Here is a 12098-nt window from a genome sequence, read left to right as displayed (position 1 = left end):
CACCCGGCGGTTCCTTTCTCATGCAGCTGTTTTAGACGTTTTCATGTGTAGCAGCTGGTTGCACCCAGCTTCCCTAGAATTGAGAAGAAGATCACAAAACGTCGTTCTGGCAGGTGGCAGGGCTTGTCCTGCCTGCCGCTGCAAGGTGGGACGGGAGCGTCTCCAGCCGGGTGGAGGTGAGCGGGGGAGCAGCGAGCAGGGCTGGCGATGCTCTGCTGGGGAGGGGTCTGCAACCTGAATTGCTTCTGTGAAGTTTGGCTCTTTCAGCACAGGCTTGTTCTTCTTTTTTTTAAAAGCTTAAAAAGGCAGAAATCGCACCACCTCAGGTTTGTGCAAATGAAATGTTTTCCTGTCCTTGAGAGGTGGTTTTGCCCAGCTCTGTTCATAAATAGCTGCCTGCGGTGGGAGGAACCCTCAGCTACTTTTTCCTTTTCCCAAGTCCAGCTATGAACCCTCCCTGCTTAAAAACACCGCTGGGGATGCTGCAGCATCCGAGCAGCTCCCAGGCTCTCAGTCACCGTGATGGCCGGGGGGTGACGAGCAGCCCCTCAGCTCCTGGGGACAGTCTGGGGAGAACAACCCGCATGGGCAGATGCCCTCAGACAGGCAGGAGCTGCTCTCTCCCCACCAGCGATCCCTTCGGGCTCCTTGCAGTGTTGGCCAGGAAGACAGCTGCAGCTGCCTATTTTTAACACCATCAAAACGTTCATTACTCTGCATGTACCCATGGTTTGTAAATAGGGTGCCCTTGCTGCATCCCTCTGGCATGTATTCCTGTTTTCAGAGCAAACACGCTGCTCCTCCGGCGTGGCCAGCACGAACATCAAGCATCGGGCCAGCAGCATCTCAGCCCCGGGGCCGTGCGAGGGCTGGCTGGTACCTGACACAGCTCTGCTGGGGGGATGCCCGTGTTTCCACCTTTCCTTTCATTCCTCCTCTGGGTGAAAAGTAAAAATTCTGAAATTTTCTATAGTAGAGGAATCCCAAGGTATGATTTTTCATAAACATAAGGTGTTATGTTTAACACCTTAACACCTTTAACACCTTGCTGACAAAATGGAAATGCCTGATTGTAGTTTGTTGACATGATCCACAGGACTTTTTCTCTGGGTGTTCAAGTGAAGTGTAATCCCTCCTGGCTTCCTGGAGGGAGCGTTTGTGTCCAGTGCCACCATGCCTGTCATCCTGCCCTGGCTTTTGGGTGGCATTGCATCTCCCATGGTGACCTGGGGTTATGTAGCTTCTGCTCCAGGGCTGCTCTGGTGCCTGTGCGTGGTGCCCATGCCCCCCCGGGCAGCCAGGTCCATCCAGGAGCTGCTCCTGGAAACCTGTGACCAGAGGAGAAATTGGGGGGCTGAGAGTTAACAGCAGAGGAGCCTCCAGAGCTCTGCAATAACACCCTGCAAACAGCCTGCGAACACTTTGCCATGGTGGCCTCTTCCTGTTTCTGGAATGAATTGGAATTGCTGTGGCTCCAATGATTTACTCAACCGACTTTCAAATCCCTGTTGTGCCCCAACGCCTCTGAAATCCCAGGTGCTATTTCTGAAATTTTAGCAAAGGGTAGATATCTGGAACGGAAACTTCCTGTGTTAAAGGTCACACGGAAAATGATTTATAATAGATTCATGCAAATCGTGCTCATTTGGGAAAATGTGAATTGCCGAGAACTGGTTGTGTAACCAATAGATGGCATCAGGAAATACCTAAAAGTGTTTCAATATCTTTTTGCAATCAAGAAGGCAGGAGAGCAGGTTCCTGGGGAGATGGGGGCAGGACCCCTCCCCATCCCTGTCCCCGTCCCTGCGGGAGCCGATGTGGCTCCCGGCTCAGCAGGGCTCCCCGCTTCTCAAGCCTGGCGCTGTGTTTTCAGCTTTGGGTTATTTCAGCTTTGAAGCCTGGCTGGGAGTTTGCCCCACGCCCGAGCCCCGGTGCAGGATTCGTGCTGGCTGTGCCGAGCGGGGTGTGGTGCCCATCCCGGGGTGGCCGCGGCCCCTTGCCGCATCCCCGCCCTGCCCTCACACCCGCCTCTGGGCCAGTGATGAGCCGGGCTGGAGAGACACCCCCATAGCTTCCCTGCTCGGGGGGATGCCAGCTTGGTAAGAACAGAAAATAACCTTCTCCTCTGCAGCCACCAGCCCAGGCCAGGTCCTCGGCCTCTCCCGAGGGCACCTACCACTGAGTGTCGTCAACTCACTTTCAGACCTCATCATCCATTTTTCTTGGATGAACTTTTCCAGCATAGGATTGATTTTATAAATCAGTTACACCAAACTCATTTTCCTAACAGTGACGAAAAGTTGTTGATTTAAAGATGCAAACTCTCAGACAAACAAAACCAGTGGAAAGGCTTTGGGTCCATTTCTAATCAAGGTCTGAACTCGACAAGAGGATTTTCAAACCCTAAAGCCCAAAGGTGTCAAAAACGTTGTATTGTATGAACACAAGAAGTCATTCACAGCAGGAGATTACACTCTTACATAAACCTGGCTTTGGGCACGAGGGTCGAGTTCAGCTGCGGTCAGAAAATGCCCCGGTGCTGCTTCACTCTGCAAAATGTTCCCCTCTCCCTCCTGCTCACTTTAGGTCTGACTGATAATGACTGATGTAAGTGCTAATCTCATCCCTTCCCCCTTTGATATTCCTTTAAAGAGAGTTTCTGCTGCTGGGGTCAGAAGCTGATTCTGCTACTGGGGGTTGTGCTGCCCTGCCTGGGTGCTGGGGGGGCTCCCGCTGGGGTGTCAGCAGGCAGCAAGCGTCCCACTCGGCCTCGGGGACCTGCCGCCTCGGTTCACATCCCCTCGCAAAACCTCCTTTGCCTTCTGCTTTTGGTTTTCATCTTCTAGTTCTGTTCCTGAGGGCCCAGCCCTTGAGATGCGTTGCGCTGAGCAGGTAACTGCAGGTGCTCAGCACCCGGCAGGATGCAGCCCTGCCTGCCAAGCACGTGTGGCTGGGCTAAGGCTGCGCCGCGGAGGAGCGCAGCGTTGTGTGTGTGCAGGGCATGTGCCCTTCCGACCAGACCGTTGGTTCCCCGACAAGTGCAAAATGCGCTCATTGTCCGGTCGGCAGCACGGCGAGGTTTATCGGCGTGCAAACCCGATGGGGAATGTTAAGCGGGTTAGGTGGGAGCAGCACGACGGACGGTGGTCACCCTCCGGGGATTAGGGGTCAGAACAATCGTCGTCCCTGTGACCAGGCCGAGACACAAAGGGCCATTGTGCCAGGAGTACAAAATCTCTGTTTATTACCACGGGGCTGACATGCTGAAAGACCCGCTCTCCATGCCAGCACAAAAGCTGCCTTGCTTCAGATTGTTTGTTTATGTAAATTAAAATGGTGCGTTTAATTATGCAACGGGACGAGGCTCAGGAGCAAGCGAGGTGCTGATTGGATCGCCCCGTGGCCAGAGCCCGCTGGCAAGCCCTCGGCACATCTGACGGGGCGGCCGTGGACCCTGCTCTGCCGCAGCGCCCGTGGGAGAGGAGACAGGCGTTGACCATTTGCGCAGAGGAACGAAACCCCCCGGGGGGAGAAGGGGTGAGGAGTAGCGCTCCCTGCCCCGGGGTGCAGGAGCCGGGCCCCCAGAGGTCCACGGCCCCAGTCGGTGGGCACGGCACGGCACGGCCCGAAGCATGACAGAAGAAGTCCCAGTGGCGTCCGGCATGCCCGAGTGCAATGGGAGCGTAGCCCCGGAGAAGGGCCCACTGCAGGTCATCGGTGTCATCGATGAAATAGCAAAGTCTGTCGGGACGGTTTCTTACGTGAATGCAGAAACAAGCCCCAATGCTCCACCTGCAGAAGAAAATCAGGCGGAAAATAGAAATTCATTGGCAGAGGACACAGCTCGTGGGGGTTTTGATGGAGAGAAGCAATGCGAAGGTAAAGTACAAGGCTGCCTTTCTTTAAGTGTTTGGAAAGAAAAGCTTTAGTTATGTATGGCCTTATGAATAACAGGATGTATTATGTGTGTTAGTCAAAATTCCTAACATGTGGTAGTTGTGACAATGAGTAATTCAGAGTTAGGGACAAATTTGAGCTAGCAGACACACAGGAGGCAAAAAAAAGTATGTAACTAAATAAGCAAGCAATTTTTAAATCCGCTCTGAAAATCTACTGCCAATTTAAAACCTAATTATCGTCACTAACTGCTCCATCAGTCCATTTCTTGTGCTTTGTATTTCCTAAAGAAAAGCAAGAGGCAAACGATGGGACACTACAGCAGGGATCAGCTGATCTCCAGGACACGGGGACCGACAGCCAGGAATCAGAGGAAGGTAAATGCTGTGTGATGTGGGGTTTGCCCAAAGCATAGCAATGAGTAGCCTTCAGAGACAATGACATACAGGTGGTATTTTTTTTTTTAATTTGGTCAGACCCTTATATTCTGGAGACCAGTGGCTCATTTCTCGTCAGTAGAGTTGCTGCACCTTAGAAAACATGGCTGGCATCTTTGTTCCTGAGGTTTGCGTGTAGCTCCATGACCACGGGGGTATGGAAGCACTGTGGGGTCTTTGGCCAGGAGATCTCCCACAGCCTGGTGAGGCTGGGAGCTGCTTTATCTTCTGCTCCATGCAGGGGAGTTCAGGGGATAACCTCGGGAGACTGTCAGTCAAAAATGTGTGGCCTTAAAACCCAAATCTTTTCCTGCCTGATTCAGCAAGTGCCTAAAGCCCCCTGACACCCAAGTATGGAGCAGAAAATTGCTCTCCTAATCATCTGCTCCTGGGTCTCTCTCTCCTCATTCCTAGGTGAAAATGGTAAAACCAGTCAGATGGAGCCAGGGCTGGAGCTCGCACCAGCCTCCTGCAGTGAGCAGGGCTGCAGGCCGGCACTCACTGCCCGGCCCCGGCAGCAAGTTAAAATGTGTTGAATATATATACATATAGACAAATGTATTTAATTATACTGTGCAGAATGCAGCCATTCCTCCAAAAAGGAGGGGGATTTTATCGAGTATTATTAAAGGAGGAAAGCTATGTCTCTCCAGAGGCAGGCTTTCAGCCCCGCTGCCCTTCCACATTTCTGGTTTTGGCCAGAGGGGGCTGGGCGCAGGCTGCTAACGATGCTAACGATCCCCACCGCTGAGCCGGCCACTGCGGGGGCACAGGGCTGGCGGCTCTGCCTGCTCCCGCACCCGGCCGTGTGCATCCCTCCTGTCCTTTACACAGCCACCCAGTAAGTTGGTATTTCCTATATGTCAGCTGCCACATAAATATGAAACCCCAGCCTGGAGAAGAGCAGATTAACAACCCAGAGTAACGGTCACAGGCCTGGCAAAGCTGGAGTCACTGAGCATAGCTCTGAGAGGTGTATGGGCCATGCCTTGTAAACAGGAACTTTGCTTCGATTAAGAGAAGGAACAAATATATGGACGTTTGTCATGGGCAAAATAATATTTCATAGCAGCTGCAGAGGCTGCGAGGAGGTGAATCATGATGGAGGCTTTCCCACTTGGAGCTGACATCCATATTCCAGCTGTGTCACTTTATGAGTGCACAATAAAACCTATTAAACGATCTCACACAGCACCCCCACCCCGCACTGCCCCCCAGCCACCAGCACTTTATCTCTAAATTGCAGGCAGCTTTTTAGTACCTTACCGATTTAGTCTAATTAATAGTCAGGACCCCACAGGCAAAATGTTGAATAGACCATTTGTTGCGACGCTAAAGCATCATTTAACCCCGAGATGTGCCAGGCAGGACGAACAGGAGATGGCCATCTCCACCTGGTCTGTGTCCCGTGGGGCTGTGCTGGGGCCCGCTCCATCGCCTCCCTTCCCGCCCGGCACGGCGGGCAGAGCCGGCACCCAGCACCAAGCTGTGCGGAGATGGGACCCTCCTGTGCCCCCGGCAGCGACTCCAGAATGGAGAGTTTGGCTTAACTGAGTCCAGCAGCTACTCAAGGCAATCAGGGAGCTTTGGGAAAGGCCTTTGAAGGCCTGGCACTCGGCTGGATGCCAGAGGGCAGGAGCGGATCCGGTGCCTCCGGTCCCAGGGGGATGCTCTGCTGCTCTTCCCTCCTCGAGGCTCAACTGCTGACATCTCTTTTTAAAGGAAGGAAGTGGGGGGGCTCCATGGGAAAGGTGGTACATGAAAAAACGCAAGGGCAGGTTGCCGTAAGCGGTGAGTTTGAGACTGTTGGCAAGCCTTTCTGAAGAACCTGTGAGTGTCCGTGCGGTGGGGTTCAGCCTGGAGATGTGGGGCACCCTCCCCTCCCCCCCCCCCCCCAGGCCGTCTCTGGAGGTTGGGTGCTGTGGTGGCAGGAGCTGGTAGGGCCCTGGGAGCGATGCTACGCCCAGGGCATGTGCGACGGGGGCGTGAGGGTGGTATGGAGCCCGTCCTCGCCCGCGCTCCCTCTGTGTTGCTGCAGGGCCGGGCAGCAAGGGGCCGTCTGCGGGCAGCGGGGAGCTGGGGAACGCGGCCAGCCCCGGCGGGGAGGCGGCAGAGACCCCCGCAGCCAGCGCCGACAGGAGAGGAGGGAGCGCAGCCGAGGAGGAGGAGGAGGAGGCGGAGGTGGAGGAGGAGGAGGAGGAGGAAGAGGAGGAGGAGGAGGACACTGAAGAGGATGAAGTTCAGGTGATCGAAATCAAGAAGGAGAACAGCGAGGTGTCCTGTCTAAAGCAGCAAGACAGTGGCAAGGAGGCATCTCCCCTGGCCAGTCCCGGCTGTAACTCCCAGGTGGAGAAACCGGGGGAGCAGCCCAGCCTGGGAAAAAAAAATGATATCTCCAGACACAGCTATTCCAGGTACAACACAATCTCCTACCGGAGGATTAGAAAAGGAAACACCAAACAGCGAATTGATGAATTTGAATCCATGATGCACTTATAAACTGAGGTGGAGAATTGCTTAACAAGCTGAGCATTCACTCTGGTTTTTGTTCTTCTTTTTTGTTTCCCCCAAGACATGTCTCTTCACACCACATGAGGTCACTGCTTTTTTCCTTTTTGTATATGATTTCATAATACACTGTGAAAATTTAACATCTTTGCTTTGACAGCAGGCAGAGGCATCCATAGCGCAGGAAAATAAATAATCAGTTTGCTAAATATAATACCATTTGATTTAAAGTTTATCCTCTTATTTTCTATCCAACTTTTGTAATCATATTCGAACAATAGGATGTCTTGAACTGGCTGGGGCTTCTCTAGCTGCCGACACACACGTGGGCCATGCCGTCAGCCATGCTGGTAATGAGTTGGCAGCGCAGCAGCTCGGTGACACTGCCCAGGGCAGTGTGAGTAATAAAAGAGACAACTGTTTGCGACCGCAGCGTGCTCTGTGTCGCTGTCCGTCCGCGCCGGTGTCTCAGGGCGCCCCGATGGCCTCCTGCTAGCGACTGGCCATCTCCACCTTGTGCTGGTGGGACGGAGGGCTGTTTGCATTCATGGATGGAGGCCGATGTGCAGGAATTAGACAAGATGAGAAGGTGTCAGGGCCCCTGACACTTCCCAGGGGGAGCTGGCTTCCTTGCACAGCATGGTAGTCAGCACCAGGCAGGATTGGTACCATCTGATGGCCCCTGCCCGCGGTGGGGGCAGCGTGGATGTCTTTAGGTGTGACATCGCCTGCCTGCTGCACTCCGCTGCCTGTTCTGGGCCGTTGCGTGAAACCAGGGGTGCAGGCAGCCCAAACCACTGCTGGGGACAAAGCAGCTCCTCTTCCTCACAGCCTTCCCTCCCCCAGCCCCAATGCTGTGGGCTCCCGCCCGGCCCAGAAGCCCAGGGGCAGCCGTCGGCGGTGGCTGGTGTGGGCAGTGCCATTGGTGGTGGCCAGCCACAGTGCCCAACTCGCCAGCCAGGGGGGTGGTACCGGTGGCCGGTGCTGTCCGTGGTGGCACAGCTGGGGTCTGGGCTTATACACCGCGTGTGCTGCAATGGCACGTGCTCCTGCGTGCTCTGCTCGCCTGCAAAACCAGCTGCTACCAGAAACCCAGATTTTCAGAATGCCACCAGTTTAGACTCTTTTACATGTCTTTTCTCCATTTTCACATTAAGTTTAGACACAAAATTTTAAAGCTTTTTTCGTCAAAGGCAGGCAAGTTTTATGCATAATTTGGTTTTGTGTCATCTGAACACAACCTTTGTCCATTTTTAAAAACCTTTGTGTAACTACAGGATTGTTGATGCAGTCTTTTTTAAACTATTTTACAGGCAGATTTGTCTTGAGTTGGGACTAAGCTTTGTAAATGTCATCCCAGAAAGCAGCTGGGAAAGTTGAGAGCAGCTGACAAAGGGAGAGGAGGTAAGAACAAAGTTAGACTCCGAGTTCAGCTGCAGTGGCCTCCTTCCGCCATAAGTGATTTTTTAAGGATTAGCTTTACATCTCCAGCAGCACTGCGTATCGTTTTGACTTTTCTTGTTCTACATAAAGGCAATTATTTATTGGCAGCGTGAAAATAATAAATGGCAATTCTGTATTGTACAAACCAGACACAGCCCGCATTGTGCTATTCAGACTTGTTTATTCGCTCTTTGGCTTGTGGAAGTTCAGAGGTTTGCTTGTATGAACTTATACTGCGGGTTTGTTTGCCTGCTGACAGCTGCCCCCCGTCGCTCCTCTCGCAGCGGTTCCTGGAAGAGCAGCACATTTAAAGATGTGACCATTCCCTGGGCTTTCGGTGACTCGCTGAGGTTGCGGGTGGCAAAGGGCTGCTGAGCTGAGCAGCCGCAGCTTCGAGTATCTGCACGCCCGCCGAGGTGGGGCCGGTGCCCCCCGCCTCCCTGCCACGCCGACCGGGCGATGTGCCCTTCACAATGTTGAGAACAAATTTGCTTTACTGTGATAAAAAAATGCAGTAGGGAAGAAAACAGCAAAACCCCAAAGTGAAATAAAAATCGGACCTAAACTGAGCAGCTCTGTGCATTGACAAAAGCTGGAGGCTTTAAGCCGTTCCACGGCTGTCGGGCAGCCAACGGGACACACGGGTGCTCAGTGTCAGGTGACGGTTAAAGTAGTTTCTAGCCTTTTTTGGGCAAGTGCAGGGGGGAGACGCTTGGTGTATGGACTGTGAGTGTGGGTTCCAGCTGAGTGTGGAGCCTTGCCAAGACTTTCAAGAAACTTGGACTAGTTTTTTACCTTCCTTGGAAAGCAGCGTTTGATCTGCTGAGAACTGCAACTCGCTCTCTTGCTTCCCTTGGTAGCTGGAAAAATAAAAGTCCTGGGATGCTCTAGGGGCCTGAGGGCCTTTCCTACAAACACCCTCCTCTCGCCCAACCCTCAGGGTGGGGGGGTGCAAGGGGTGTACAGGCAATAACCAGGCAGGAATCTGCGCTCTCCCACTGTGTGCTCGTCCTCTGCGCTCCCGGCAGCTCGCAGGCAGCACTGGGGCACTGCTGGGGAGCACGGTCAGCCACGGTGGGGGGGACAGGGCAGGGTCTGTGTCTGGCTGAAAGCGCGGTCAGTGGGGCAATGAGGCGCCGGGCAGAGAACTGCCTGCTTGGCACGTGAGGGGAAAGGCCACCCACAGACCTGAGAATCTGCCCCTCGGAGCAGAGGCACCGTCAGGCAGAAAAGCGGGTGGGGATGCTGACTGGGATGTGCCGCTTTAGGATGCGGTAACTAGACCCAGCCTTAGCCTGAAAATAATTTCTCTCCGTATCCAGAGTGCCAGACGAGGGCTGATGGCAGGTAAGCAAGAGGTGAAGCCTTTCGGAGGGTGGCGACACCTTCCCAGCCTCTCCGGGCACTGCTGCCGGGTGCTGCCTCACCTCTGGGAGCTCTTTGGAGCAGCGCTGTGAGCTGAACTTGAACCTGAATTAAACCACTTCGGCGGAAACTTGCCAGTTGCCACAACATCTGCAGCAGCCGCGGGGCCCCGCAGCCAGCCTGGCTATGGCTAGTGCCTGCACTGGTAGCACGCTCAGTGGGCACTCAAAGCACGGCCATAAATGAGCGGAAATCGGGGGTTTAAAGGTTCTTCCTGGGGTGATGTTTTGCAGTTCAGCCTGGTGGTAACTCAGGCAGGAGAGCCCCTAGAAAGGGTCCAGGTTGGTCAGAAAGAGTTAACACACAGGGCTCAGAGGAAGAAGCTTCATCTATTTTTATTTATTCCCTTTTTTTAAACCTGCTTTTTTTTTTTTTTTAAACAAACCAAACGGGCCCTCCAACCATGGCCACTCTGATCTGGGGCACTTACTGATGGCAGCACAGCACGATGTGCCCTGTCCCTCCACGCCACAGCTCAGGAGACATTTGTTCTCATTTGGAAAAGCTGTGGCCATTTCCCGCTGCCAACACAGGGACGATGGCAGCTCCTTCCCACCCGTGGTGCCCCACAAACCCTGAACAGCCCCAAAACCTCCTGCACACCCAGGTGCCAGCAGTGGAGATGGTGGCAAAAGGAGCGGGCAGCTCGCCGGGGACAAGCTGGAGGCCGATCGCCACGTCTGCTGAGCGTGCCGGAAAATCCCCGCTCGTTTCTGGTGTAATCCCATCGGTTTGCAGGGCCCCAGCTCCCTGCCGGCAGCCCCCAAGGCACGTTGCGGCCTTTGAGCAAAAGACACCAAGGTGGAAGTGGGTGTTTAACAGAAACGGGCAATGGGAGTGCGAGTGACAAGCCTGGCAATGGGATGTGACTGTGACACACGACCGCTTGGTGCCTACTCGGTGACAAGTGATTGAATGTCAGCAAACAGAATCTGATGAAATTCATGCTCCTGATAAAAGATGACTGCACAAACAACATCTGTGGCATTTTCCTGATGGTGACTGCAGGCTGGCTGCGCGGAAGGAAATCAGCAAGACAGTTGGAATAGAAGCCAACTGGAAAAAATCTGTTGGGCCAGTCAATATTTTGGCAGACTCAGCCTGTCAGACACTGTCAGCGTTGATCCACCACGGGAGAGGGAATGTTTTGCTGGGGCCTTCTGAAAACCAAAGGAGAGGTACGAGGGGATTTGTGAATGCGGGATGGTGGGGGCTCAGCTCCCACAGCGGGAACTTCCTGATGGAAATGGGGGAAGAAATCCTGCCTGGGACACGCTGGTGTTCCCTACCTTGGATCTCGCTGCCCTGTCAAAGCAGAATTTATTCTCCTGTCAAATCTGCCCCTTCAAAAACTGGTGATGGCTTCTGGAGATAAAAAGTTTCACAGTAAGAAAAAAAAATTTGCCATGACAGTAAGTTCAGAGGGACTTCTGGTGTGCGGAGCCTGGCCATGCCGTGCAGCCTGGACTGTGGTGGCTGGTGCTGGGGGAGGTCTTGTTGCGCTGCGTTCTCCTCTGCAACGGTTCCTTTGACACGTGTGTACACACACTTGTGTTCTGCAGCCCCTTTTTGGGGAAAAGCGTTGAGTTCAGTGGGCGTTTTCACCCCTCCTGAGCGCTGGCGGGCAACGCTGCCCCTGGGAAAGCCCAGGCAGGAGCAGGGTGAGCCACCCTGCCTGGGGCTGCACCCAGCATCACCAGGCTCCGGCACCGGCGGGGGCCGAGGAAAGCGGCGATCCTGGGAGAGCCCCTAAAAAGCCGTGGGGGCTCGGGGACACGGCTGGGGCCCCGGCAGCCCCAGGGTGGGGACAGCAGCCCCAGGGTGGGGACAGCCTGGCTGCCCTGGGATGAGGTGCTCCTGGGCTGGGCTCTGGTGAGGAGCAGACAAGCCCCCAGGTCGCCTCGCTGGCGGCTCCTCTCGCCTCCCAGCAGAGCAAGGCAGGCGTCCTGGCCGACCCTGGGGCGCGGGCAAGGCCTGCTCCTCGCTTCTGCCGCAGCCCCCGGTCTGCCTCGTCTGCTGGGTGGTTTATCGACCCACATTTGCCTCCCATTATTAAAAGAAGGCTTTTTCAATAAACAATCGATTCCTAACGGACCCTGATACTCATCTGTCAGAGGCAACGGGTCCCACAGGGCGGGATTCTGTGGCCAGACCCAGCATGGGCATGTTGGATGGATTTTTTTTTAATGCGTTGGTCAATAAACTTCCATTTTCTGCGGAAGAATAAGCAGCCTCATTTGCTGTTTACAGGCTACAGAGCCTTGGAAGTACTTCTGTAGCTTATGCTGTTGTCTGGGGGGAACCGATTAAAGTTTGCTTACAGTAGGATGGGGGACTTCAGAAAATATTTCCATTTAATAATACAGAAAATTATTTGAGCTTTTGCCA

The 12098-nt window shown here is 54.1% G+C and overlaps 1 protein-coding gene across 1 annotated transcript; it reads left to right on the top strand.

The window, feature by feature from the left end:
* Window positions 1-8435, top strand: ERMN (ermin). Its single transcript, XM_074873892.1, has 3 exons — window positions 1-3879; window positions 4188-4274; window positions 6373-8435. Exons 1-3 carry the CDS (start codon window positions 3633-3635, stop codon window positions 6831-6833), a joined length of 795 nt encoding a protein of 264 aa, XP_074729993.1. The 5' UTR covers window positions 1-3632; the 3' UTR covers window positions 6834-8435.
* The last annotated feature ends 3663 nt before the right edge of the window (window positions 8436-12098 follow it).

Source organism: Strix uralensis, chromosome 6, assembly GCF_047716275.1.
Source record: "Strix uralensis isolate ZFMK-TIS-50842 chromosome 6, bStrUra1, whole genome shotgun sequence".
Lineage (NCBI taxonomy): Eukaryota > Metazoa > Chordata > Aves > Strigiformes > Strigidae > Strix > Strix uralensis.
The sequence above is the reverse complement of the archived record's forward strand: the minus strand, read 5'-3'. Positions and strand labels throughout refer to the sequence as shown.